Consider the following 27,698-nt stretch of genomic DNA (forward strand, 5'->3'; position numbering starts at 1 on the left):
AGACGATCCGATTGAAGGTCACCTAGTTATTTTTAAAGGTCTTTTCCTTACAATCGTTGAGCACTAGAGTCATCACGGCCCAACCCGGATCTGTTCCCTAGTGGCCAGAGTCACCACACACAGTGGAATAATTTCCCTGGACTAAATACACACATGGTCCCAATAATCAATACACATCAGTTTCGCAAAATATGGTAGTTCATCATTATAAACATGAGACCAAAACAAATAGTTTACAGTATGCCAAGTTCACACATGTTTCAGAAATAATTTGATTCCATTGATAATATAATAATTTATCAAAACAGTTTAGTCTTAAAACAACAATTTAATTTTCCAACAGTTCAGGGTAAGGGAACATTTATAAAAATACGTAGCATGAAACTACTCACCTAGAAACAAAATAATATAATTCTCGAATAGAGTATGAAAGTCCAACTAGTGCCCTGAACCAATATGAAAACTACACGTCACTACTAATTTAAAATACTAAAGAATACGAACTAAGTAACCCCTAACTAAAGCGCACTAACATGGCTCAACCCAACTCACTGTTACTCTTAAATATTACCTAAGTTCATGTTCTTCAAGGTCTAAAATCACCCAAGACATAGGTTCCGATCGAAACTTCACTAAAAATAACTTTAAGATAAAACAGAGTTTTAAACAAGTTTTCGCAATTTATTCGCTAACTTTGAAAATTACAAAACCCACTCCACGCTATTCGAAAAATTCCAATAACCTCCAGATATGATCTAATATATCCTAAGTTTCAAACCCAATTGGTTTCACTTGATTTTCTTATCAAAATAATTATCTATAATTTATTATATCCAAACAGGTTGTTTTCTGCCGCACTTTAAAGAAATTGACGGTTCTCTTAGAATACACGAGCAATCAATGAAAGGTAAAAAATCCAAGAAACTAGACTCGTAACCGGTTCTAATGACACTAATTTGATAATTTTTGGATTTATACCCAAAGAGAACAACACTCCCGAATTTACTGTTTCGGACTGGTTTCCTAGACAGATTTGAATACCTCAATTTATATGGATTTTGACTCCCAAAAATTATGAAAAAATTAAGATATGCAATTCAATATGTATCTGATCTACTGTAAAAATTTTAGTACAAAATTCATCCGTTTGATATGGTTTCTTGATTTTTAAAGTTCATGATTATGCGCAGAATTTTTTAACTAAGAATAATACCCATTATTTATACATGAATTTAACTCCTCAAATTTCTTAACAGTATATATATATATACAAAATATATAAACCTACAACCTCTCCATGAATGAATAAAATAATTATAGAATAAGGATGAAGAACAAAGAAAGAAGAGAAGAAAACCTAGGAGGGCTAACCTTTGATGATCACACACAACACAACACACCCAAAAGTTCTTTGATTGCAACATCTTCTTCTTTTTTTCCTTCTCTCAAACCCTCTCCCGTGGCTGCTGTGTTGTTGCCCTATGTGGTGAACAAATAATAGAGTAGGGTTTGTGTTTATTTTATTTTATACTAGTGGTGGGCACACATAGGTCCAATAAATAGATAAATATACAAAATATATATATAAGTTATATGCAACTCAAATGGTAAGAATCTTATATATTAACCTTGTGGTTTAGAGTTCAAGTCACACCCTCCTCTCTCTCTATATATATTTTTTTTATAATAAATCTTGCCTCTAAATTAAATACTTTCACCATAAATTTATTTTAGGTTTTAAAAGACCTTCAAATATTTAATTTGCACTTTAGGATTCACCACCAAAATATTTGAGATTATAATATTATTATTATTTAATTATTTACTTAATTTTTACATTCGGGTTCTCACAATCATTTACCAAATGAGGCTATAATTAAAAAAAATAAAATATAATTATATTCCAATTCAGTTCCGATTGGTAGCTCGAAAAGAAAATAGCTCGAATGGCCCGAGTCCAAAACGACGTCGCTTTGGAATTTATTTTATTTTTTTCTCTTTTCTCTTTGAAGATGAAGAACACAGATAGAGAAGAGGAAGCTGGTTCATCAACAACAACACCTTCATCAACACATCATCATCATCAACAACATCTTCATTAACATCATCATCATCAACAACACCATCTTCATCAACATCATCATCACAACATCTTCATCAACATCATCATCATCAACAACAACATTATCATCATCAACATCCATTGATTTTGTGGAATCCATATCCATTGATTTCGATGAAATCGATCTATTTCAATCCCTGAAAGAAGAAGAAGAAGAAGAAACTCAGTGAAGTCTCTTGTGGAGTTCTCTCTCTTCTCTCTCTTTCCTCTCTCTTCTCTCTCTTTCTCTTTCTCTTTCTCTTCCTCTCTCTTCGTCCCTCTATTTTGTCCCTATTTCAAAGATTTAATAGGGAGAAGAAAAAAAAGTGCCCAAAACGATGTCGCTTTGGGCAGTTGGGCCATTCGAGTTGAACGATTTTCGAGCTGCAAATCATTTTTCATTCCAATTACATTACACATGCATTTCTCTTTCCTCTCTTAAAATTTTCTCAAATTCATAAACCAAAATTTTCTCAACATTTTTCTTTTTTCTCGCCAAATTAGTCTATACAAACAGAGTGTAAGACCTATTTACATCTCTTGATCATTTACTTACATCTTCCACACCACCTACAACAACCACGAGTCCAGCCATCATCTTCCTCACCGTTTACCCCCTACAATCTCTCTGTCTCTCTCTCATCCATTTCATCACTTCAACCCCATAGCTAATAATGCTTGCAAGATTGGGCTAGGGTTTTGGGGTTTCATGTGGTCCAGTCACCAGCACCAAAGCCAACACCCCCAAACTTAGATATAATTTTTCTTAATCTCCCTTCAATTGCTGAGAAATATATTAAAAGGAGAAAGAAAAGAATAAAATTATTAATCTTCTGCTTAATCTTGTTTTCCATTCTTAGTGAGTGATGATGACAAGCTTGGCTATTGCTATAATGTCATTGGAAATTTGGGTGTGAAGAACTAATGTTCCATTCCCATGATAAAAGTAAAATCTTTATTGATGAGATAGCACAACAAACACCCTTTAGTCTTGAACTAAGTTGCCTACCTTCAATAGTTTCACTTGTCTTGAATATGAAGTTGGGTGTCTGCCTAAAGTTGATTATAAACCAAATCAAGCCAATCCTTTAGTCTCATCAAATGGGGTCGGCTACCTAAAGTTGATTATGCCAGAGACTTATTTATTTGTCACAAAATTGATTGTGTTAGAGGCTTTTTTATTAGTGACATCTTGTGGGTTTGGTTTGGTTTTGGTTGATGGCTGTGGTTCAATGTTGTAGTGGTGGTGATGCTAAGGGAATGGGAACATAAGAAGGAGCGGGTGGTGGCTAGGGAAGGGGAAATGTAGCGATTGGTAGTTGTTTGTTGTGATCATTGGTTGATTGGTAGTGACGGTTTCGATGGCAATGGAAACACTACAAGAATTTACACAATTGCCAACCACTTTTGCCGACCAAAAAAATTTTGGTCGCAAAAAAATGACATTTGGCAACCAAATATTAATTAGTCGTGAATCATCATTATTTTTGGCGACCAAATATTATTTGTCGCAGAAGGTTATATTTTCGTGACCAAAAAATGAGTTGGTCGCAGAAAGTGGTATGCTTTTGCCAACCAACTACAAATTTGGTTGCGGAAGGTCACATATTTTTTGGCGACCAAAAATTTGGTCGCCAAAAACTTATTTTCAGCAACCAAAAAAAATTAGTCGCCAAATTAGTACTTTTAGCGACTAATATTTTAGTTGCCGTTGATTGAGATTTGGCGACTAAAAAGATTTGTCGGCGAAGGAACCTTTTCTGCGACTAATATTGTCTTTTGGTCGCCAAATATTTGAGAGGGAAATTTGATTTTTAGTAAGGCGGGAATTGAAATTTTTTTGCGACAAATAAATTTGGTCGCCAATTTTAGAATGGCGTCGTTTTGTACCATGAAAGCAGAAAAATAAATAAATAAATAAAATCAAATCGGTGCCCTCGCTCTTTGTTTTTGGTCCGCCCTCTCCCTCTCTGTGTTTTTTTTTTTTTAATTTCTCAGAAATAGTTGACCCGAAATCCCCAAATTTTCCAAAATTCCTCAAACCCTTTGGCGCCTAGAATTTCTTTTTCCCCCGTCTCTCATTTTCACACTCAAATCTCCCTCCCTCCCTCTCTCTCTCTCTCTCTCTCTCTCTCTCTCTCTCTCTCTCTCTCCATCTTCGCACTACTCATCTCACTCCCATTCTGACTCCTCCACCGGCAACAGCACGAATCTGCAGAGCATCAATGTCGAGGCACACTATAATATGAGGAACCAAGGATTCCAGAGAGCTGGAATTTGCTGAACAAGTAGTTGAACGCGTAAACCCTAACATTAGTATGTATTCTCTTCTTCTCTCTCTCTCTCTCCCACTTTATTTATTTATTTTTATTTTTGATCTTCAAGGCTTGAATCTGATGCTCTAGATCGACGACCGTCTGTGATCTCCAAATTCGCTCTTAGTCTCCAAATTCGACTCCCTCAAGTAAAAGATCTCTACTTTGTTTCATGGTTTATATATGTGTTTGCGTAATTTACTCTATTAATTTCTTCTTTTCACCTTCATTTTTGTTCTACATCTCTTCTTTATCTTTTATTACGTTCACTAAACTTGATTGAATTCATTGTTATTGTTTGTGTATACACACACACATATATATTTGTCAATTTGTGGTGATTTGTGATTTTATGTTTTTGATTTAGGGGTTTCATCATTTCATTATAAAAAAATTGCAATTAATTCCTGTGAAATTTTTGTCCCAATATCTATGGAACTAGTTTTTTTTTTTTCCTCTTGCCCTTTTGGTTCAGGGGTTTCATGATTTTGTTTTCATTATAAAAAAATTTTGATTAATTTCTTTTTGGAAGATTTACGATGTTTTATTCTTCACTTATTTCATGAGAGAAAATTATTAGAGCGTAGTTATTAGTAACTTTTCATTGGATTAATTAACTTTATTGAAGGAGAAAGTGATGATATTCGTTCCCATATCTTTTATGGTTGATGAAGTTGTTATCATGTTTAATGATCTTTCGGTTTACTTTTGTACTTGGTTTGCTTAAGAAACACATTGCTTTCCATATTGCATGAGCAAGAAGGTACACTTTGTTTATCCGATTCCTCTATTTTTCTATTTTCAGGTATGGTCCTCTCTCTCACTCAATTTCTCTATTTTTCTATCTTTGTTTTCCCTAATTTTTAGAATTAATATTTTCCCTAATTTTTTGAAACTAATGAGACATGCAGTGTCCCATATGTGATTTGTTCGGACTATATTTTGTATTTAAAGGTTATGTTCATCTTAGTTTCCATGTGCTTGCCATGTTATTGGTTCTTTATGGGCATCTTGTATTTTACATAAATTTTCAGTTTGAATATAGTAATTGACAGCAATTAGACAGTTTAAGTAGTGGTAATTTACAAGTGCCCATCTTTGTTACTTATCAGGAGGACTACCATAGTAGAAGGGGCATTTTTTGCTATTTTTTTTTTGTGAATTGAATGGGTGACCAAAGAATTTATGATAGCATGGTTGTGTGGTTTAGAAGGTTTGATATTGGGCAGGAGTGAGTGGTTTAGAAGGTTTTCATATGGTGATTAGATTTGATGAAGCCTATAAATTGGCTCTATCTCTGCAAAACAAGATTAGGCTCTCAAATATGAATAAAATGCAGATCTAATGTATATTACATGTACTAGGATACGAGTATTGGGTATGAATGTTTGTCAAATCTTCCTAAATCTAAATATTTGGTTATTGAGATATGTATCCAAAAGTTGATTATGGGTATGTAGATGCATCTAAATATTATACAGGTTTTGGAAACATATCTCATATTCTTATTCTTGTCATATTCAATGAACATAGGTACATTGGGAGGAACAATGTATTATACAGTTGAGTAACAATTGCTGTAAGTTTTTCCATAACAAACTTCAAATAGTTTAGATATAATGCTTTATTGAGTAAGAAAGTATATGTCTTAACAATAAAGATGACCATTAATCTTAGTAGTTATGACCATAGGAGCTTGTGTGCATTATGGACCTGTTTAATAATTTTGTTATTATATTAAATTCAGTGACTCTTTAGCTTCTTACAAAAAAAAAACTCACTAGTTGGTCGTGAATTGCCATGGCATTCAATCTTGTAATTTTGATCAATGATCATGTCACTCTTGTACATGGTTTAATTTCAAGATGTTAAAACTTAGCCTTTCCTTTCATTTGGTTTGTAGTAGGTAAGTTGCATAATTTCTTTGGCAATTTTTAACTTTGAATTGATATGCTGCACTACTGGTTCATGTGTTTCTCTAATTTTTATGGCTTGTGTTTTGCTCTGTGTTTAGCTAGTGGCCGGTCAACGGTGAACCTTGAAAGATCTTTAGATCATGATGGTGACCCGCTTGCCATAAGTGTAGTAGTGTAATCTAATTTTTTTGATTTAGAAGTATTTTAAATTCTAGTAGTGTAATCTAAATAAGTGTAATGAAGTTTGACTAGCTACTAGATTAGCTGATGTGAAATAGAATTGTCAGGTCATCCATAACACTAGTCAAAACAAACAACAATTCATTTTGATTGAATCAGTTAGTTTTGTGTAATGAAGTTTGATAATAGAAGGGAACGTTGACCTCACTATGACTTTCCCTTTGAAACTGCTTGCATGTTCTTCTGTGAATTTTTTGGCTTCACTATATGTTTGTTCTGATATTATTCCTTCATGGCACCCTAGTAACTACATGGGAACCTTTTAGGAGGCAAAACTAGATGGCAGCTACTTGTGACAGTTTCAGCACTTTGCGACAGAGGTTGGGTTTACTTGTTGCAAAGATTTCCCTTAAATGTGCATAATCTTTATGAAAGTTTTACTTTTTCAGGACTCAAAATCCTAGCTGATGTGGCTCATTATCTTTCCATAGAATACAATTGGTAATCAAACAAAATGATCAAACCTTTTTGTTACTGATAAACAACCCACTTCTCCCATCACCATCTGCCACCTCCCTCCCTCCTCACCTCCCCTGCCACCCACTCCCAATGTATTTTTGTTACTGATAAACACTAAGTTCAATCTTGCCTCTAAACTTTTTCTTTTTAACAATAAAAAAATAGAGTATCAAACAATGGAAGACTTAGAATACAAAGTATTAAAATAGTCCCTGCGTGTTAAGTGCTAATGAAGTGTATTGTCTGGAAAATGGTTGGTTTCTCTGTGTCGTATACGGTTGAAGGAAGTATACTTTATCTACAAAACAATACAAGACGTTACCCTCTTATCGTGGATGATGTGACTTTTAGTGAAAAGATGTAACTTTTTCATTTTAAATTTGTTAATGTTAGAACAATGACTAATGGGTAAATGGTTATTATGGTCAGTTATTTTAATAAACCAAAAGGTCCGAAGATAAAGAAACTGTTGGCCCTTTCGAGAGTTTCCAATGATCAGTGACCGTTGGTCACTTGTATGTGTTCAGTCAAAAGGCTTGATGACCATTTGGCCACAGAATTTAAAACCAAATGTTTCCCAATTCGAATATAATTTTGTATTTTGAAATATAGTTATATATTACAACAGTATGTGCTATATAGAAGTTCAACCACAGACTGAAATCCTGTTGGCAGTTCCTCAAGATTTTGTCAAAACATGAAACAACAATGTGAAGCCGTTTCCATTGCCATAACTTGTTGCCCTTTTTCTTTTTGTAGGTCTTTTTTTGTCCTCATTACTGTTCTATATTAATAATAGTTTAATGAACGAAGGCATATCTATCTATTTCTGTTGTGTTTGGAATCACTGAAACTTATAGTTTTACTTTTCAGAGTTACAAGGAATTGACAGGAACTTCTTGGACATATGCCTATTTTGTCAGCTTCTATCTAATAACAATTTTGTTGCTTTTGAATTTGGTAAGTCTTTGTCAGTGGTGCTTAAATAGTCGATTCTTTTCTTGAGCTATAGGTGTTGAAGAGATATAATACTTTGAAAACCAGAATTTATTCTGAATTTGTCTTTCGAGGTCAAATTATTAATAACATGATAAAATACTGACACAAGCTTTGGAATTGAATAAATGATAGAAACAAAGAGAATGATAAGAATTAAGAAGCATATAAACGAGGAAACAGTGGAGAAAAATCAGTCTAACAAATTGAAAATGCACAAACCCTTAGTTATCTATAAAAATTAACCAGGATGGCCATAAATCTCCAATGGTGTGAACATAAATACACACATGTACATGAATAATTATGAATGGAAAATTCACTTTCCCTCAACTTGGAGCAAGATTTTACACTGGTCATGGACACCATTGGGGGTGAGATGGGATGCATCTGTAATTGACATTATATGATAGGACATGGATATACGATATCCATGCCAAATTGGACATATTTTTCCTCCTGGGAGCAAAGCCTCCCCTACATAGCAGAATGGCATGTGTCAACCCTAGAAAACTTATAAATCATTGTTTCTAATAGTTTGCAAGAATTTAATTTTGTTCCTCATGTCATTGGCAACACCAAAAACTTCATCTCTTAATATGTGTTCGTGTTTTATATTTAAGTAATTGGAGGACAAAGTCGGAAATTATAATCACTAATTCACCCTCAATGTTTAGCAATTGGGGTGTCTTTAAAAAAATTGGAGATATCCAATACGACAATCGACAGCATGATTTTGGAATCACTAAGCCAGTTGATAATATAGGTTTGCTGCATAAGTTATAGAGATTTGAGAGGCACTGCCAATTTGCGAATAAACATTTTAAGTCCCGAAGACTTCTGTAGCGCATAAAGAATATAAACAAATTATTTTTCACAGGGTTCTTCAAGAAGTCCAACCTTTGGATCTCCTACTTCGTATCTTTATTAAGGAGTAACTGGGATGACGACTTCTTCTTTAATTTTCTTCTTTTATTTATTTATAATTTATTTAGGGCTTTTCTGATGAATCCCATCTTAGGATAGATCAATCCATTTGCAAATATCACAAAAGTTTGAGAACAAGGTTAATGTAACACTATGCATGCATGTACTTCATGCAATCACATGCATATTCAAGGAAGCATGCTTACCTATATACATGTATATGAATTGTTGTTCAATTTGGGATTCTGTAAATCATTTGGAACATATGTTTAGCAAATTTTCCAACAATGCTATTGTTGAATCTGGCGTTTTGGCTGGCTATTATTTAGAAGGATCTCAGGAACATATTTGATAGGCATCAAAACTATGTTTATTTTGATTGATTTAAGAGTTGCAATAATTTATATTTATGCTAACTTCGAAATTTACTAAAAAATATATTTTGCATGTTAAAAAGTGGTTCATGATGAGTTATCAATAATACTGCAGTAAAGGAATGTGAAGAAGTTAAAATTATTGTGTTTTGGTTTTTTTGTTCATTTTAAAAAATTTAAGGTAGTGTTTGGTAGAGTTTTCTAAATATGATTTGAGAATAGGAGTTGTATTTTGAGTTTGTAAGTTTTGGAATTATGATTTGAGTGTGGAAAATTTGTTTGGTGAATGAGTTTTGAATTGAGTGGGGAATTTTTGATGTGACATATGATATTTGATACAAAAATTTACAATTCATAACCAAACACACAACTCAAAATTCTATTAAAGCTCATAAAAAATTTTAAAAAATTCGGAAAATATTTTTTGTTGAATATGTAAAAATTAACAAGTGTCAATTGCAAAAAAATAAAATAAAAAAAGATAAAAAAAAAATTTTAAAAATAATAATAATTTTGCATTGTTCCGGTCAACCGGTCGAACGACCAGTTAGCCCAAATTTTCCCACCTTCGACCGAGTTTTCAAAAGTGAGTGTGGAATTAATTTTTGAAACTCGTAAACAAACATCATGTGCAGAATAAACCCTAGAACTAACGTTCCAAAGCTGTACCAAACAGAGCCTAAGATTTTGCATGTCACATTGCTACCACAGAAGATTTTAATTTTAATGTTTTTAAGGAATTTCAGTTTGGATGAGTGACTTTTGATGATGGACCTAGCATAGTAGCATTTGAATTTAGGGAAGATTGATTTGCATATGAGTGATCTTGAATGGCATCTCATTACTTTTTCAATTGTTTTGCTTTGTTTGATGCAATTTTTGCAAGTTCCTCATTGGTCAATCTCTTAAAAATAATGATGTCAAATCATTGCTTTGATATAATTTCAGGTCATGGCATTTGTCTTAGAGGCATTCTTTGCTGAAATGGAACTTGAAACTTCAGAGAATTGTGAAGCCGTGGGAAAGGTTGGTACCTATAACATCCAATTATTTAAAAAAGGAAACCAAAAAAAAAATGAAGGAAAGAATAGCATAAGGTTAGAAATGGAAATCAAAGCTGCAATCCCTTTATGGAAAGAAATTATAAAATTGTAATTTCATCCACACTTTGTTTTTACTTAACCTTGCTTGAAAAATTACAATGATATTTGCATGTATTATTGATTCTGAGGATGAAAATATCCCTCTACCTGTCTACAATGGTATTGCATGTTTTTTATTTTATTTTATTTTATATTCTGAGGATGTAAATATGGCCCTCTACCTGTCAAGCATAAGCTTGGCCCAGGCCCACCATAGGGCAGGCTCGAACCTTCCATGTGGGGATTGAGCCGAGGCATATGAAACCTGTCCTGATGGCTCGGCCCTAAGCCCAGTGTTGTATGATGGGTCCTAGGGCCTTCCAGACCCAACCGACTCCGGAAATTCAAAAATAAAGGTGGAATTAAAAAATTGGCCGAGTATTGGCCCCCCAACTAACAGTCAATTGTTATTTTTTAATTCCTCTTTTTGGCTGTAAAAACCAACCCCCACCCCCTCCCCCCCAAAATGCTAATGAAGTGTTTTGTTTGAAAAATGCTAATGAAGTGTATTGTTAGAATACAAAGTATTAAAATAGTCCCCCCAAAAATGCTAATGAAGTGTATTGTTTGAAAAATGCTAATGAAGTGTATTGTTAGAATACAAAGTATTAAAATAGTCCCTGCGTGTTAAGTGCTAATGAAGTGTATTGTTTGAAAATATGGGATTGGAAAGGGAAAAATTGTGATAGATGTATTTGTAGATGTAAATGATTTAATGCTAATAATTCAAGGTAATGTTCTTAACTTCCATGAATCTGAAAAGATCATTATAAGTTGACACATAAGTTATCAAAATGTTGCACACCATGCTCATCATGTTAGCACATGATCTTGTTGTCAACCTGTGAGGAGCATATTTCTTTCAGTGAGCTTTATAGTCTTAGTTTCAGAAATACTATCCCATCTTCTCTTTTCAATAATTAAATATTTATCTCACAACTTTTCACTTTCACCAGATAACTATTATTACTAGCACGTTCATACTGCAGAACAATGCCGTGGTAATTTTTCTTCTCCTCTGAGTTTTACTGATTGTCTTTTGATTATTTTTCCCTCTACCCATCTAATGTCTTTTATTTGGTTTCTTGAATACCTGATACTATAACAATAGGACCAAGACCAAAGAGGAGCAGCAAATGGCATAGCTATGACTGCAATGTCACTTTTTAAAGCTGTTGGTCCAGCTGCTGGAGGAGCAGTGTGAGTGCTCACTTAATTATGTTAGCCATTTTTATGTTTTTTTATACCTTGGACACATGTTTACTAGTTGAACACATGTAAGCCTTCTAGGGTCTTGGCATAATTTTAAATAAAATAAAAAAAGAAAGCAAAAAGAAGTATGAATTTGTACATTTTAATCCTGCCATTGGGATTTTAATATTTTAAAGCCTAAACCTGTGGAACTTTTGGCTCCCACCTTATCTATGAATACTTGGAACTTCTAAACCTAATGAACTTTGTATCTCCATTTCTTTTCCAATTTATAAAAGCATATAAGGAATTATTTGATATAAATTTATTTGTTATGGAAAAGTGAAATTTGTGTAATACCTGTCCTGATTCTTTTGGAAACTATTTCATTAGCATGTCCGTATGGTGTCATATCAATGATTCTTAGTTGATTATAAAGTACTTGTGTGATATGAATTGATATATATATTGGATTTGTTAATCAGTCTCAATGATCTATGCAGCTTTTCTTGGGCACAACGGCGTCAGGTTGCTGCCTTCCTTCCAGGTAACAACTCTCCACTAAGTCCATTTATTGAATTTCGGTTGGCTACACTGCGTCGGACATTCTTTATCTGAGATCACACACATTCCTATAGTTGCCTATTTTGACTTTATTGGTTTAAGAAACATAATGAATATATTAAGTTGTTTCTTAACATTCATTCCCATATGAGGTTGCTTTTGATCATCATGGCCAATTGTTCTTTCGATTTCTGTGTCTTTTGTCCAAAGAATCATGTTTTGATGGTTGGTTCCTTTAGAGTGGTTCCATCATAGTTGGAATTGTGATTCTATCTTGACAAGAAATGTGATAATGATTCGGTTTTTTCTCTTGACCACGAAATCACGGTTTTGGAACAGGAAAGTCACCCCCAGTAGGTGATTCCACAAACTGGGTTGACTCATTGAATTGTGGCTTAATTTTGAGAATACTTTCATTTTGAACCCATCGACAACAATTGGTAGTCTGGTGTCCTGGCAGGTGACAGCACAAGAAGCAATAAAATGGTGATGATGACATAATGAATGAACTATGTGGCAGTATTGTAGTGTTATGGTGGAAAAAGCAGCATGATCTGTGGTCTGGGCAAACTAGGTGTTACAATGGCTTCTATCATAGCTTGTATTAATTACCATCATTGCCATTGCATTTCATGTTGGTTTTATGATGAGGGAAGCATCCGGTAGTACTGTAGGTATCACTGATTGGGAAAGTCGACTTCGTTAATGGCAAGGCTAGGGTTAGGCCGTGTTGTTGGCAATCATGTTAGTGCCCTTTGTGCTTTTATACATGATGAACAAAACATATGTCTAGTGTTCAAACCATATGTCTAGTGTTCAATTCAAAGAGAGGCTTGCCCCCATTATAAGAATTGCTGTTAGCGTCCCCAGTGGGGGTAAGGCTGCTTACATCTTATGCTTCCCAGACCCTGCTTTAGTGGAAACTTCGTGCATTGGGTCGTCCTCCTTTAAGATTAGTTGAATTGAGTTACAGATCATGACATGGGTATGATTTCGGATGCACAAAATGGTGTCAGGCTCTCAAGTCTCTACAAACACTGGTTTCTAATTTCACAAGTACTGCCATATCAATGTGGTTTTGGTTATCTACTTCCTGAAGATATTGTTTTGAAGTGTTCCCTCATAATTTGGAAAATTTTCTTTTGATTCTTTTATTGGTTTGAAGTAATTCTTTGATTCTTTAGTTTCAATAAATCTATCCTACTTCATTTGATCACTCAACCATGCCATGTCTCTTTTTATCCTTATTTTGCAAAACAAAGTATGGAGTTAGCTATTGATTTTGCCAAAATTGTTAATAATGCAATTTGAAAGCAGCCCAAATCATAAACACAACACAGTAACTTCGTAACCAGCGTTCACATCTATAAGCACACTTCATAAACACAACACAGCGTTTACATCATTGCAGGTACCTGGATCATAATCAATTTACTGGGAGAATCCCGGATGCATTCTATAAGCACACTTTCTTGAAAGAAATGTGAGTTTCTGTCTTCAATCAGTACAAGCAAATTGCAATTACCCAACACTAGGTGAAATGCTAATTGATTAAATGTTGTCACAGGTATATTGAAGGAAATGCTTTTCGGCCAGGTGTGAACCCTATTGGCGTCCACAATGTCCTCGAAGTTTCTGACACAGAGTTCTTGTTTTAGTCAAAGCTTCCACATATTATTTACTCGTAGGATTGTTTCTTTTTGTTCTTGCTAAAACTAGGGTGTTTCAGTTTGAATTGGAATGTAGTTCTATAAATAGGATGTATATAATGTACACTAGTGTTTTGGGAAATTTAAGAAATTTTGGAAGTAGGTTGTTTGACAGTTTAGAAAGGTGTTGTTGGATTCTTTGATTGTCATTATTTTGTGTGAACAATGTCTGGTGGAACACCATGGTGGGGATGTCTGGTTGTTTCAGTTTGAATTGGAGCAATGTCTGGTTGTTTGACAGAAATTTAATAAATCGAATGTTAATGAATTATGTATTGTGTCGAATGTTAATGATTCAGTTAATTTGAGTGATGCTTTAAAATTATAGGTTTATTATGGATTGAATAAATTATTAGGAATTACAAGTGTATTGTTTTTCTGTTTTGGCGACCAATTTATTAGTCGCGACAAATAAATAATTTTTTTTCGCAAAAAATGACAATTGCCGACCAAGAGTTTTGGTCGCAAAAAATACATCTATTGCCGACCAAAATAGCTCTTGGTCGTGGAAACTCACTTTTGCCGACCAAAAGTTTTGGTCGCGAAAAGTAATAAATGGCGACCAAAACCTTTTTTGGTCGTGGAATGTCACAATTGGCGACCAAACTTTTTGGTCGCGGAATGTCACGATTGGCGACCAAAATTTTTGGTCGCGGAATGTCACAATTGGCGACCAAACTTTTTGGTCGGGAAAATATCACTTTTCGCAACCAAAGTGTTTTAGCGACTAAATGAATTAGTTGCGATAATGATATATTTCGCGACCAAAAATTTAGTCGGCAAATCTGACTTTTGCCGACCAACCAAAATTTTGGTCGCGAATTACTTTTGCCGACCCTCAATTGGCGACCAAAGTAGCGACCAAAAAATTTGGTCGCGGATAACTTTTGCCGACCAAAAATAGACTTTTAGCGACCAATTTTTTTGTTGCCAAAAGTGTTAATTCTTGTAGTGAAAGGGTTTTAGGGGTGATCATGTGCGTAGAGATGTGGCAGTCTATGGTGTTGGTGGCTAGTTGATGGGTGGCAAATGTTTTAGGCTAGTTGGTGGGTGGAGGAGGAGAGGTAGGATGGTGGTAGTGGGTAGCTGTTGGCTAAGGAAGAAGGGGTGGTCGATGGCCAAGAAGAATGTGGGGTGGTCAGCAATGGAGGAGGTGTGTGGTCATTGGCTAACAAGAGGATGGGCTGGTTGACCATAAGGTGGGTGGTTGCTGGACAAGGAAGAGAGGCTAGTCGGCCATGGGTGAGGAAGAGGTGGTTGTGGCTGTGGGGTGAGGAAGAGTCAGAGAATGAAACAACACCTGCAAAAACAAAAAAATAAAAAATGGAGCAAGAAACAGAAATTTCAATACCAACAAACAAGAGAATGAAATCATCTACTGCAAATTCAGTTAGAGAATAAAATGACTTCGCCCCGAAAGCATCCCTTATTTTAATTAACTCCACCAATTCGCCACTTTTTGGCTTAATATCCTCTTTCTTCTTTTATGTGTACAATATACGTGTATTCTTATTTATTTTATTGTATTTACTTATTTAATTATTTGTGCTGATGATGAAAGAGATGTTGAATGATCTGCTTCTAAATATTATGTTCTGTAGTCTCCACATTATGATTATGAAAACAGGTTCATTATTTCAAATTGATTTAACAATTTAATTAAAGTTTTGAATTGAAAAGACATTTGGGGATGACTATTTGTTTTTGTTGTTGAGCAGGTATTCCATCTGCGGTTATTGTCATGATCTCTCTAAATCAAGGAATTGGGACTTTGTTATCCAAATTAATGCCTGGTATTATTATTTTTTAGATAAGCAATAAATTTTGTAGAGAAAAGAAACATGATAGTATACAGAAACATGTCAGGTATTATATTATTTTCCTTTTTTTTTTCTATGTATAGACATTTATATAACGCAAGGACATGTGTAATATTTTTTCTAAATATAGTTTACCCCCCCCCCCCCCCCCAAAAAAAAAAAAAAAAGAAGTGAATTTTGACTAGTGTTGTGGGTTTGATCTTAGCAAGTTAAGTATGCAGGTAATTGTGTTGAATGGGAGTGTCTTTACTTTATCGATAAAAAAAGGCCCAACTTTTCTGTTCGTCTTATTAATTATTCTGCAATGGTATTTTGTTACAGGATACAGAAGGATCATCACAAGTTCGCTGCTCTTAATCTTCAATTATGCGCTATTCGTAGTTTTGGAATACAGTTAAATCTGAAATTTGGGGTGCTTTCTGTTCCCACAATTCACAGATTCTCGCTACATGTTAAATAATAATAAATAAAAAAAAGGCAAAAGTGTTGTGGATAATTGAAAAAAACGTACGATATCAGACTACAGAACAAAAATGGCTATGATCCTGATATGAATCATTGCCGACTTTGCGTTCTGTTGTTTGTCATCAGTTCTTACTAGAAATTAAAGAAAAATTCACTACACAATTGATGGTTTGCCTAGCTTATCATTTTACTAAATGTATATCAAGTAATTATTATTAATTAATGCTTCTTTGTTGTCTTCTTTTTTTCTCATGAAGCTTGTGCTTGGATTAAACCAATTGATGATGCAAAGAAAAAGCATGTGCTTGCAAGAGAGCTAACAAAAAGGCTGATAGAAAAAGACAATGATTGGATTGATTACATAAATTGTGAAATTTACATGTGCTGCACTGTTTTGGAGATGCCACTTCATCACTGAAGCAGAAGAAGAAATGAGATGGTAGAGGAAACACATGCGTCAATGAGATGGTAGAGGAAATCCTTGAAAAATTCCCTAATGCTGTGACTACATTTGATGAGAATGGAAGAAATATACTACACATAGCGGCACAACTGAAAGATAGAATTCTCTATGATCACTTGAAGAAGATTGTTAATCATGCAGATAGAATGATGGCTGATGTTGATAATCATTGGGAAGACTATTTTGTATCTTGCAGCCTACAAAAACAAAAAAGATCATTTTCCTCGAGATCCTTTGGGACCTGTAAACCGAATGACGTGGGATGTGTTTTGGTTTAAGGTACTCTCCCTGAGCTATATATATATATATATTAACTTGCAACACTAGCAGTAGCTAGCTAGTAGTATAGATCCAAGGATCCTCTACTATAATTTTTCTACAATGATTTTGTGCTTTTAATTATAGCAAAATACATAATCTAACAACTTGAGTTTAAAATTAAAGTAAAATGACATTATATCACATTTTTTTTTAAGCCACACACCCTAAATTTTAAACACAAACCATTAGATCAGTACAACAAGGTTATTGCAGAGAGATTTATGACACAGGATCCTGATCTAGTAGTAGATATGCATTGGATAATAATAATAGTAGTAGTGAAGGTAGTAGTGGTGGTGTGGTAACATAAAGGGTTAATTACACTATGACCCTCTCTGCCAATTATTATTTGCCTCTTGTCTATGAACTTGTATATTTTGATCGTCTCAACTACAAAAGTGCATGTCACTTTTACCCCCTCCAAAAGGGGAGACAGTTGTATGATTTGTTATAACTGATGAGATAAAAATATATAAGTTCATAGATAAGAGATCAAAGTAATATTCGTTAATAGTTGAGAAGGTTTTGTTATAATTAACCATGAGATAAGTTACAATCTAAAGCATTAATGTTAGAAACTTTTCAATTCCTTTTTAATATTGTCCTATTGCTCGGTTTCCTTGGATTTCCACTGTGTGTACAGAATGACTGTCATCCACATTTGATACATCATCGAAACATAGATGGGAAGATAACAAAAGAAGTATTCGAGGAAGAGTACAGGACGTGACAAAGGAAGCTAAGAAAGCAATCAAAGATATTAATAGTAGCTTGATATGATTGTTCCCACCATAATTGGCACCGTCAATTACGCTACACTTTTTACTATCCCTAGTGGTTTTGATCAAGAAAATGGCCTACCAATATTTTTCACAAAAGCAATAAATGGACAACGGGATCTGCAGTTGTTCATGTTACATTAGAGGAAGTTTGGTTGCTTCTTTATCGAGTTTGGGAACTCAACTTTTAGTGCAATTGTCATGGTTCAATAGCAACGATTTTCACATTTCATTGCCCTTGAAAATTTTTATTGCAACCTCGTCCTTGTTCTATGCCATTTGCTTCTCACTCACATGTTTCTAATTTTTCATTATCAAGGATGCATTCATAAATTCATATTTTGGGGTGATGTGGCTTGCCTGTATACTTATGACCCTTGTTTACGCAGATGCATTATACTTGACCTACAATTACTACTACATAATTTGCTATTCACTTGCTTATAGAAGCCAAAAAATGTAAAATCTGCACTTGTGTGACAACATTATAAGTTGTTGCGTTCCAATAAAAAAAAACACTGTAAGTTGTTCAATCTCCAGCTTTTCGGTCTTTCAAGTTTCAAATGCCTTTGGCATGTTTGCCTTTTGACAAATGATGAACAAGATGATTTCGAGTTGATTATTGAAGATAACAGTTACAATTGCTTACATATGCTTCATATTAATTACAATAGCATATCATCACCCTTCTTTTTGAGTTGAAGAATGCTTTCATATGTTTCATATTTCTCTCTATTTATATCTGCCAGTTTATTCTGCAGAGAACTAATATCACTTTCCATAGCCTTTAATTCTCGCTTTTGATGTTGAATGTTTGCGGTATGTTTTCGATCTTCCTTTCGTAGTCTTTTCAATTCATTGCGTATAAACTACAATAAGAACAAATATATATATATATATATACACATGTGAGACTTTTCATAACACTCAAGCCATTTTAAAATAAAATTTCCATAACTTCAAATAGTTTCTAACTTATTTTCTGACCTTAAGTTATTTTGTAAAGCCTTTTAAAAATAAAACAATCCTTCACAAAAATATCTTACCTGATTATGATCCTGAATATCTTTTCTGGAGCCCAAATAGTATCGAATCTGTGCAGCTTCTGAAGCATGATTAACATTATTATTATTACTATTATTATTAAGTTTAATATTATCCTTTTTTGCTTCATTCTATTTATCTCTCTAAGAAGCTTCTTCTCCTCTGCAAGACTGTTACTGTCATGTTGCATCTTACCGTTCAAACTTTTTACCTGTAATTCATAATTCCACATTATTTATTGTCTTTGTAATTATTCCTTTTTAAATTCAAAACAAATTTACTTAAAATTGCCAATGACTTTCTTAATCTTTTTTATTACTGTTTGGAATATAATTTCTTAGGTTATACGCTAAAATTAGCTCAATTACAAATATAACAAACTAGATTTTAGCAGTGAACATGGGTTCAAGTTCGGCTTGGGTGGGTTTGGGCCAGGCCCGTATTACATAATAATACTTGAAATCATTTCTTAAATTTGGATCACCTTGAGATTGGGCCTATATTTTATTTTCAAGTTTGTTAAAAAATGAAATAAAAATCACAAGTTGCCACATGGTCCGGACATTATTTAATATAAATATTATTTTCATATTTTAAAATAAAATTATAATTAATTTAATCATTTGGGTGCCGTTTAAGTTGTTCCAACCTATTAGTTCAAATTTTATAACTAATTCTTTACCTAACTAGTAATACATAATTTATAGTTCTAAAAACAATACAAAACATATATATAAATATACATATTTATAAAATATATTGCATAATATAAAATTTAGGAAAAACTACCAATAAGTTCTAATAGTTAGACTTAATTCTCATCAAGTCCTATTAAAAATAATTTCAAGTAAAATCGTTATTAAAAATAATTTTTTATGACAATTTTTTTGTGTGTCTTTAAAAATTGACAATTTAGTTTTTTTTATATAAATTGTCACTAAAACTTACAATTAGTGACCTTTTTCTATGACGAATTTTTCAAACTGTTGTTGAAAGTTCAAAATTAATGATTTTTTGTGATAATTTTTTTAAATTGTAGTTAAAATTTATAATTAGTGACATTTTTTGTGAGAAAATTTTTAAATTATCTCTGAAAATTAATAATTATTGACGTCTTTTAATAACATTTAATAAAAAATATCATTAATTATTATAAAATCTATTAAATAATAAATAAGATCTACACGTAAATCTCTCAATAATTTAAAAATGAGATTTGCCGTGTTTGAAGCACTCTTCTCAAGTCTGGTCACATTATAACTGAGCCTAAAAAAGTGTCCAACCCAACCTTAGACGCCTAACCCATAATCCCAAACGCTATAAATTATGAGCAAGCTTGAGCGGGCTCAGCTAGTTATTGGGCTCATGTCCACTCCTTATTTTACATTTGAAAAATAATTTATTACTTTAAACATTAAAATTAGCTCAATTAGGAAGAAACTCCACCTCTTGGTGGCTTAACTATTTTAGCTTAATTACATAAGAACGTTATTCAACATTGTCTGAAAATTTAAGATGTGAACGTGACATTGAAAATATGATACTTTTAATCCCCTCTCCCTCCCCCCACACACACACACACACACACACACACACACACACAAAAAAAGAAAGAGGAAGAAGAAGGAAAAACCTCAACTCAACATTTTTAAAAAGATAAATTACAAATATATTTTTTTTAATTTATTTAAAATACGGATTGACTCATGTAATTTTAGAAATTACAATACCCCCTTATCAGAATTTTTTGTTTAACAAAATTAACACAAAAAATAAAATTTGTAACTACTCTATACTATACAACAATAATATTACTTGAATTATTAAGTCAAATATATTTTTAATATCATTAAAAAAAGGGGTCATTTATTATTAATTGATTTCATGATTTATCAATAAAATGAGTTATTTATTATATGATTAAAAACTTGAACTAGCGTAATGTAATTTGTAGAACAATAATGAACAATCTATATTTTAAGTAAATTTGAAGGTTGTTTTTGTAATTTATCTTTTTAAAAAGGTAAACTACTAATAGATTCTAATAGTTAAACTTAATTCCCATCAAGTCCTATTGAATATAAGTATTTATAAAATCGTCACAAAAAATAGTTTGTTGTTACGATTTTTTGCATGCGTCGCTAAAACTTGATGACTAGTGACTTTTTGTCACGGATTCTATAAATTGTCTAAAACTTACAATTAGTAACTCTTTTTGTGACGAATTTTTCGATTTGTTGTTGAAAGTCGAAAATTAGTGACTTTTTTGTAACAATTTTTTTTACATTGTCTCTAAAACTTATAATTATTGACATTTTTTATGACATCTGCCATTGAAAATTAATAATTAGTAACGTTTTTTTAATAGTATTTGATGAAAGATTTCATTAACTATGATAAGAACTATTGGATAATAAACTTACCTATTAAGACCTACACATAAGTTTTTTTTTTTTTTTTTAAATAATGGAATACTTAGGCTTAAATAACTTACAAAGCAATTGGGTTGTTCCTCTTGAGAGTATGTTCCAATAGCTCTTCTTATTCGGATGGGGTTCTTCGAATGATGAAACTCTAAGAGACAATTTTGCAAATTCTCAACTTCGTTCTTCCTTGCCCAAAAACTATTTGAATATTGTAGTGGTAGGTGCTCGAACTTTGAAATAACATAGTATCCAGACGGTGAGCTTTTACCAATTATAACTCTTCGAGAGTCTCTCCCTTGGCTAGGGTTAGGGTTCTTTGAAGGCCGAAATTCCTTCAAACATTCCTGCAAAGTCTCCATTTCATTCCTCCACCATGATATAGGATATTTGGAATAGTTCCTATATAGATGTGGTAATTTTAAAATTACAATGTTCCAATCCGCCTATTTGGTAATTCAAAAAAGATAAAAGGTTAGAAACCATTTTGACAACTAATTAATTATGTTTTAGGTTATCATCCTTAATCAAATTCCTTTTTTTTTTTTCCCCTTGGTTGATAAAGTTGAAGTTAAAACCATCTGAGGCAAGAGCCTCACGTCCATGACAGCTACATATAGCTTGGAAAATCTCATTCTCAAAAGATAATGATAAAGCTTATTTTGTAAAGCCTATAATGAGTTTTTAAAAGTGGTTGTCCACTTAGGATGATCAAATTCATATTATCCCACAACATATTGATTCTATAATCATAACTACATAATTTCAACATATATGAACTAGTATGAAATGAAAAATTATATGACCAATAGGAGAGAAAAAAGATAAAAAGAAACTATATGGCATAATGATAAGATTCAAACTCAAACATCATATTAGTTGCTCGATAAGAAAGTCACTCATCCAACAGACCAACTCTCTCTAAACTTATAAATAAAAGTAAAAATGATAAAAGCTATGCAAGGTTGGCATACCGTCCTTATTAGTAATTTTTCAGCAATTTGAGAATAAGCTTCTTTTTTTTCTGAATTAGCTGTTGGACAATCTTCACTGTATTTAAGTAGATTAAATTCTGTTATGTACTAAACAACAACTAGAATATAAAGAAATAAAGGAAATGAGAGAATTTATTTGATTACAAAAATCAAACTAAAAATAAAACAAAATAAATAAAAACAGATTTTATTTTGTTACAAAAATAAAATTAAAATCTGATTTAAATAAATAAATAAAACAGAATAATAAATTAAACAACCTACTTGATTAATTTCTTTGAATAATTATCTAATCAAGTCCAGTGTTTGACACTGTGTCCTTAAGATAGATTCGTCCTCTCCTCGGTGCTTTCAGAATTTGGACGTCTATCTCCCAGGATAAAATGATTTACTACAAACAATAGCAGCACTACAAATTGTTTGTCTTACGAACACACTAAGTGTTTACACTCTTTTTTACAAGAAAATAATACAACAAAATGAAGAATTAATTTGCAGAGCTCTTAAGGACGAAAATAATGAATTTTCAGAATATTAACATCAAATGAGGGTTATCTTATTTATAGATGTAATGGTGGCTGCAGATTTTGAATTGAACAAGTGCAAACCTGTTGGTTTTGAATTCAAACAGATTTGAATCTGTTGGGTTTATAATTCAAACAGATAAAAAACGGGAAGGGCCCTATTTGGATGTACAGTAAAACCGGACCAGTTTATTTCCGGTTTAATTTGAATTCTGGATTTTATTTTACCAAAAATAAAATTAAATTCAAATATTTTTGGCTCAAAAAGATTAGTATTGGGCCGAACAAGCCCCATCCAACCACACACCACGCACCCGTGCTCAAACCCAGGCCTAGCCTGACCGATCGGACGAACGGCGGCGGCGGCGCGCGCGTATGTGGTGATTTTTGGGTCCAATAGGTCTAGCCCATAATCTCTCCCTCTAAAACACTTGGGCACCCCTTGGGACACACCTCAAGTACCAAACCCATGCCTTATAAACCCATTCAAAACTTCTCACCAAATCAATGTGGGACAAGCCATTTTACAACCTTAAGGAATTTCGACCAAACTCCATTTCTATGGAGCACACTTTGGCTTCAATTTCCCATTCACTCGGTAATGGTTTTGAGCAACCAAATATACCACGCGAATCACAACGCGGCATAGAACGCGTTACCACTTTGACCCGCGAAAATCGACTCTCCGGGTCCACTTAAAAAATAGACCAAACTTAGGAAAAATTTCTGGTTTTACCCAGAATTTTATAACCATTTCCAACAATCCCCCACATGAATGGAATTTGATGACAACGGAAATGCAACAATATGCAGACTTTATCGAAAGAGTATAAGTCGAAAATATCTTGCATCAGGATAGGTAGCTTTCGGTCTTAAACCTTCCCTAGTGATAACCTATCGGACATACTGGCTAACCAATGGACACGATGCCTTGAATTGTTCAACCGTTTGTGTAAGCCAAAATAATAGATTTCACACAAAATATCTTCTAACACATCGTGGTTCTCACTGTTGTGTTCATTTTGGCCTTGAACGCGCCCGATTTTCATGAGTGTTTCTAGAGAATTTAGCCTTTTGCATTCTCATAGAACCGGCCCCCGTTCGACACTCATATAGGTGATTCTTATTGTGAGTATCTCCTTATACTCGTCTTGATTTTATGCCTCAATCAAGATATAAGCAATCATTAAAAGCAAAGCTTATCCTCATACCCCTACATACAACATATGTTGCAGATATCACTCTCACCATGGGAATGGGTAGGAACTTAATCCTTTGGTGATTTCTGGCGAGCCATTCATAACTTAGTTGTCCCTTTAAACTTAGTTCTTGGGATCTCCAGTCATATAAGTAGGGTTACCATTATGACAACTCTTATGTAATAGGCTTTAATCTCATTCCCTTTGATGAACTATACACTAGCTCTTTTGTCAAACCTTTTGTTAACGGATCCGTAATATTCTCTTTAGATTTTATATAATCTATTGAGATTATTCCATTTGACAACAATTGCCTTACGGTATTATGTCGACGACGAATATGTCGTGACTTACCGTTATACATATGATTATGTGCCCTGCGTATTGTAGATTGGCTATCATAATGAATGGAAATAGCTGGCATAGGTTTTGGCCACATTGGAATGTCTTCTAAGAAGTGACGAAGTCATTTTGCTTCTTCTCCTGCTTTGTCTAAAGCAATAAACTCGGATTCCATTGTGGATCGTGCGATGCAAGTTTGTTTTGTGGATTTCCAAGAAACAGCAGCGCCTCCTAAAGTAAAGACATATCCACTAGTAATTTTGAATCTTTAGTATCCGATATCCAATTGGCATCGCAATAACCTTCAAATACTGCTAGATATCGAGTAAAGTTCAAACCATGATCACGGGTGAATCTTAGATATCTAAGAATCCGAATGATCGCTTTCCAATGGTCTTCTCCGAGGTTACTCGTGTACCTACTCAATTTACGGATAGCATAAGCTATATCAGGACGAGTACAATTCATTAGGTACATTAGGCTTCCAATAATTTGGGAGTATCTTAACTGAGACACTACATCACCTTTATTTTTTGATAAATAAAGATTGACATCTATAGATGTTCTAGCTAAATTCATATCATCCTTGAAAAATTTACCAAGAATTTTCTCAATATAATGTGATTGAGATAATGCATATCCGTCAGATGTTTTAGTAATTTTCATTTCTAATATAACATCTGCGACCCCCATATCTTTCATATCAAATCTTTTGTTAAGCATTTGCTTAGTTGATTTGATCATGTTTTGACTGCTTCCAATGATAAGCATGTCATCTACATAAAGACAAACTATGACATATCCTTGGTCAGTGTTTTTAACATAGACGCATTTGTCACATTCGTTTATCTTAAACCCATTAGTAAGCATTGCATGATCAAATTTTTCATGCCATTGCTTAGGTGCTTGTTTTAATCCATAAAGTGATTTTACAAGCCGACAAACTTTCTTTTCTTGCCCCGACACTACAAACGCTTCGGGTTGCTCCATATAGATCTCTTCATTTAGATCACCGTTTAAGAAAGTTGTCTTAACATCCATTTGATGTATTTCTAATTTAAACAACGCTGCATAGAAATAAGCATGCGAATGGATGTTATTCTTGTCACAGGGGAATATGTGTCAAAATAGTCCAGACCTTCCTTTTGCCTGTAACCTTTTACTACAAGTCTTGCTTTATACTTGTCTGTTGAACCATCTGCCTTCTTTTTTCTCTTGAATATCCACTTATATCCAAGAGGTTTAGAACCTGGTGGAAGATCCACCAATTCCCAAATATGATTTTGCATAATGGATTCAATTTCATTATTAACAGCCCCTTTCCACAAAGGTGCTTCAGGACCTGTCATTGTTGTCTTAAAGCTTTGAGGTTCATTTTCTAATAGGTATGTCAGAAAATCTGGACCAAAGGATTTTGATGTTCTCGCTCTCTTACTTCGTTTTGGTTCATCATCAGTTAAATCTTGTTGGTCGAAACCATTACTAGTCTCTTGTGTTTGATTGTCATTAGTCTCTTGACTTTGTGTACAATCATAAGTTCTTTTCTTTGAACTTAATTCCTGTCCTTTCTTGTAAGGAAAGACATGTTCAAAAAACACAGCATTCCTTGACTCTATAATAGTGTTCACATTTATATCAGGTATTTCTGATTTATAAGTAAGAAACCGATATGCACTACTAATTTGAGCATAACCAATAAACACACAGTCTACTATTTTTGGTCCAATCTTAGTCTTTTTAGGAACAGGAACTTCAACTTTTGCCAAACACCCCCACACTTTTAAGTATTTGTAAGAAGGCGGTCGACCTTTTCACAATTCAAAAGGAGTGCTGTTGGTTTTCTTATGGGGTGTTCTGTTAAAAACATAATTAGCAGACAATATTGCTTCCCCCCACAAGTTTTGTGGTAAGCCTGAACTTAGTAACATGGCGTTCATTAGCTTTTAGGGTTCTATTCTTCCTTTCAGCAATTCCATTTTGCTGTGGGGAATAAGGGGCTATAGTTTGGTGAATAATGTCATGTTGTGCACAAAATTCATTTAATGGTGCATCATATTCACCACCTCTATCACTTCTAACCATTTTAATGGTTTTACCAAGTTGATTTTCAGTTTCTGTTTTGTAAAGTTTAAACATTTCTAAGGCTTCATCTTTACTTCTAAGTAAATAAACATAACAATATCTTGTGCAATCATCGATAAAAGTTATGAAATACTTTTTGCCTCCTCTAGTTTGAATAAATTTTAGATCACATACATCGGTATGAATTAATTCTAGAGGTTCGATTTTCCTTTCAACTGATTTAAATGGAGCCTTAGTTAGTTTCGTTTCTACACAAACTTCACATTTATGATTAGGATTAATTTCAAACTTTGGTATATAATCCAAACCAATTAATCTACGCAAAGCATCATAATTTACATGACCTAATCTACCATGCCATAAATTTGACTCAAGTATGTAAGCAAAAGATGTGTTATTATCATTCATAGCAACTTTTGGTACAACTGTCATTACATTCAACTTAAAGAGACCATCACTCATGTATCCCTTACCAACATACATACCACTCTTTGTTTATACAAATTTATCAAACTCAAATACAAGCCTAAAACCATTTTTACTTAGCAAAGAACCAGAAACTAAATTCTTCCAGATGTCAGGTACATGTAGTACGTTGTTGAGGGTCAGTTTTTTCCCTGATGTCATCTTCAAGATTACTTTTCATTGTCCAGCCACAGTAGAAGTAAAAGAATTTCCCATGAAAAGTGGTTCACCATTTGCAGCCTCATTGTGTGAACATCTTCTTGTCCGCACAAATGTGACGAGTTGCCCCAGTGTCAACCCACCATTCCTTGGGATTTCCAACCAAGTTAGCCTCAGACACCACAGCAAAGTGGTTGATGTCATTCACTCCGTCAGAGATGTAATCTAGTTCAGTTACATTGGCCTGATTGGTAGTCTTCTTGCTTGTACTTCCATGATCCTTCTTAGGGCGGCGGCAGTCAGAAGCTCGATGTCCAGTTTTGCCATAGTTATACCATTTTCCTTTGAACTTTTTGCTGTTATCGCCTTGTTTAGGACCATCTCCAGTAAACTTCCTCTTTTTGTTATGTGGTTTATGAACTTGTTCAACCACATTAGCCTTGGACTCAATGGGATTTTTCTCATTCCTCTTTTCAGCCTTTCGATTATCTTCCTCAATTCTCAGTCTTACAATAAATTCATCCATGGTCATTTTTTTGCGTTTATGTTTTAAATAATTTTTGAAATCTTTCCAAACCGGTGGTAACTTTTCCACTAAAGCAACGACTTGGAATGACTCGCTTAGAGACATACCCTCAGAATGAATATCATGTAAAATTAATTGAAAACTTTGAACTTGAGAA

At 33.5% G+C, this 27,698-nt stretch overlaps 1 protein-coding gene across 15 annotated transcripts; it reads left to right on the top strand.

The window, feature by feature from the left end:
- The first annotated feature begins 4,065 nt into the window (after window positions 1–4,065).
- Window positions 4,066–14,225, top strand: LOC114302635 (protein ZINC INDUCED FACILITATOR-LIKE 1-like). Of its 15 annotated transcripts, XM_082883780.1 has the most exons (10): window positions 4,069–4,417; window positions 4,487–4,565; window positions 6,817–7,013; window positions 7,905–7,991; window positions 10,277–10,354; window positions 11,427–11,471; window positions 11,582–11,670; window positions 12,165–12,208; window positions 13,637–13,708; window positions 13,793–14,225. In XM_082883780.1, the coding sequence occupies exons 5-9, from the start codon at window positions 10,280–10,282 to the stop codon at window positions 13,699–13,701; spliced, it is 318 nt and encodes a 105-aa protein (XP_082739906.1). In that variant the 5' UTR covers window positions 4,069–4,417; window positions 4,487–4,565; window positions 6,817–7,013; window positions 7,905–7,991; window positions 10,277–10,279; the 3' UTR covers window positions 13,702–13,708; window positions 13,793–14,225. The 15 variants fall into 15 exon arrangements, 14 of the variants coding, with proteins under 14 accessions (XP_082739904.1, XP_082739901.1, XP_082739906.1 ...); XM_082883779.1 differs by having other exon boundaries at window positions 6,817–7,991; XR_014338408.1 differs by having other exon boundaries at window positions 4,070–4,417; window positions 6,817–7,991; window positions 13,620–13,708.
- Window positions 14,226–27,698: the final 13,473 nt, after the last annotated feature.

Source organism: Camellia sinensis, chromosome 8 (genome assembly GCF_055761805.1).
Source record: "Camellia sinensis isolate YWXY chromosome 8, ASM5576180v1, whole genome shotgun sequence".
NCBI lineage: Eukaryota > Viridiplantae > Streptophyta > Magnoliopsida > Ericales > Theaceae > Camellia > Camellia sinensis.

Coding starts and splice junctions, on each gene's coding strand:
- LOC114302635 (XM_082883778.1), top strand. CDS start 10,280: ATGGCATTTGTCTTAGAGGCATTCTTTGCTGAAATGGAACTTGAAACT. Junction 10,355..11,426: donor ATTGTGAAGCCGTGGGAAAG/GTTGGTACCTAT, acceptor CACTTTCACCAG/ATAACTATTATTACTAGCAC. Junction 11,671..12,164: donor CCAGCTGCTGGAGGAGCAGT/GTGAGTGCTCAC, acceptor TGATCTATGCAG/CTTTTCTTGGGCACAACGGC.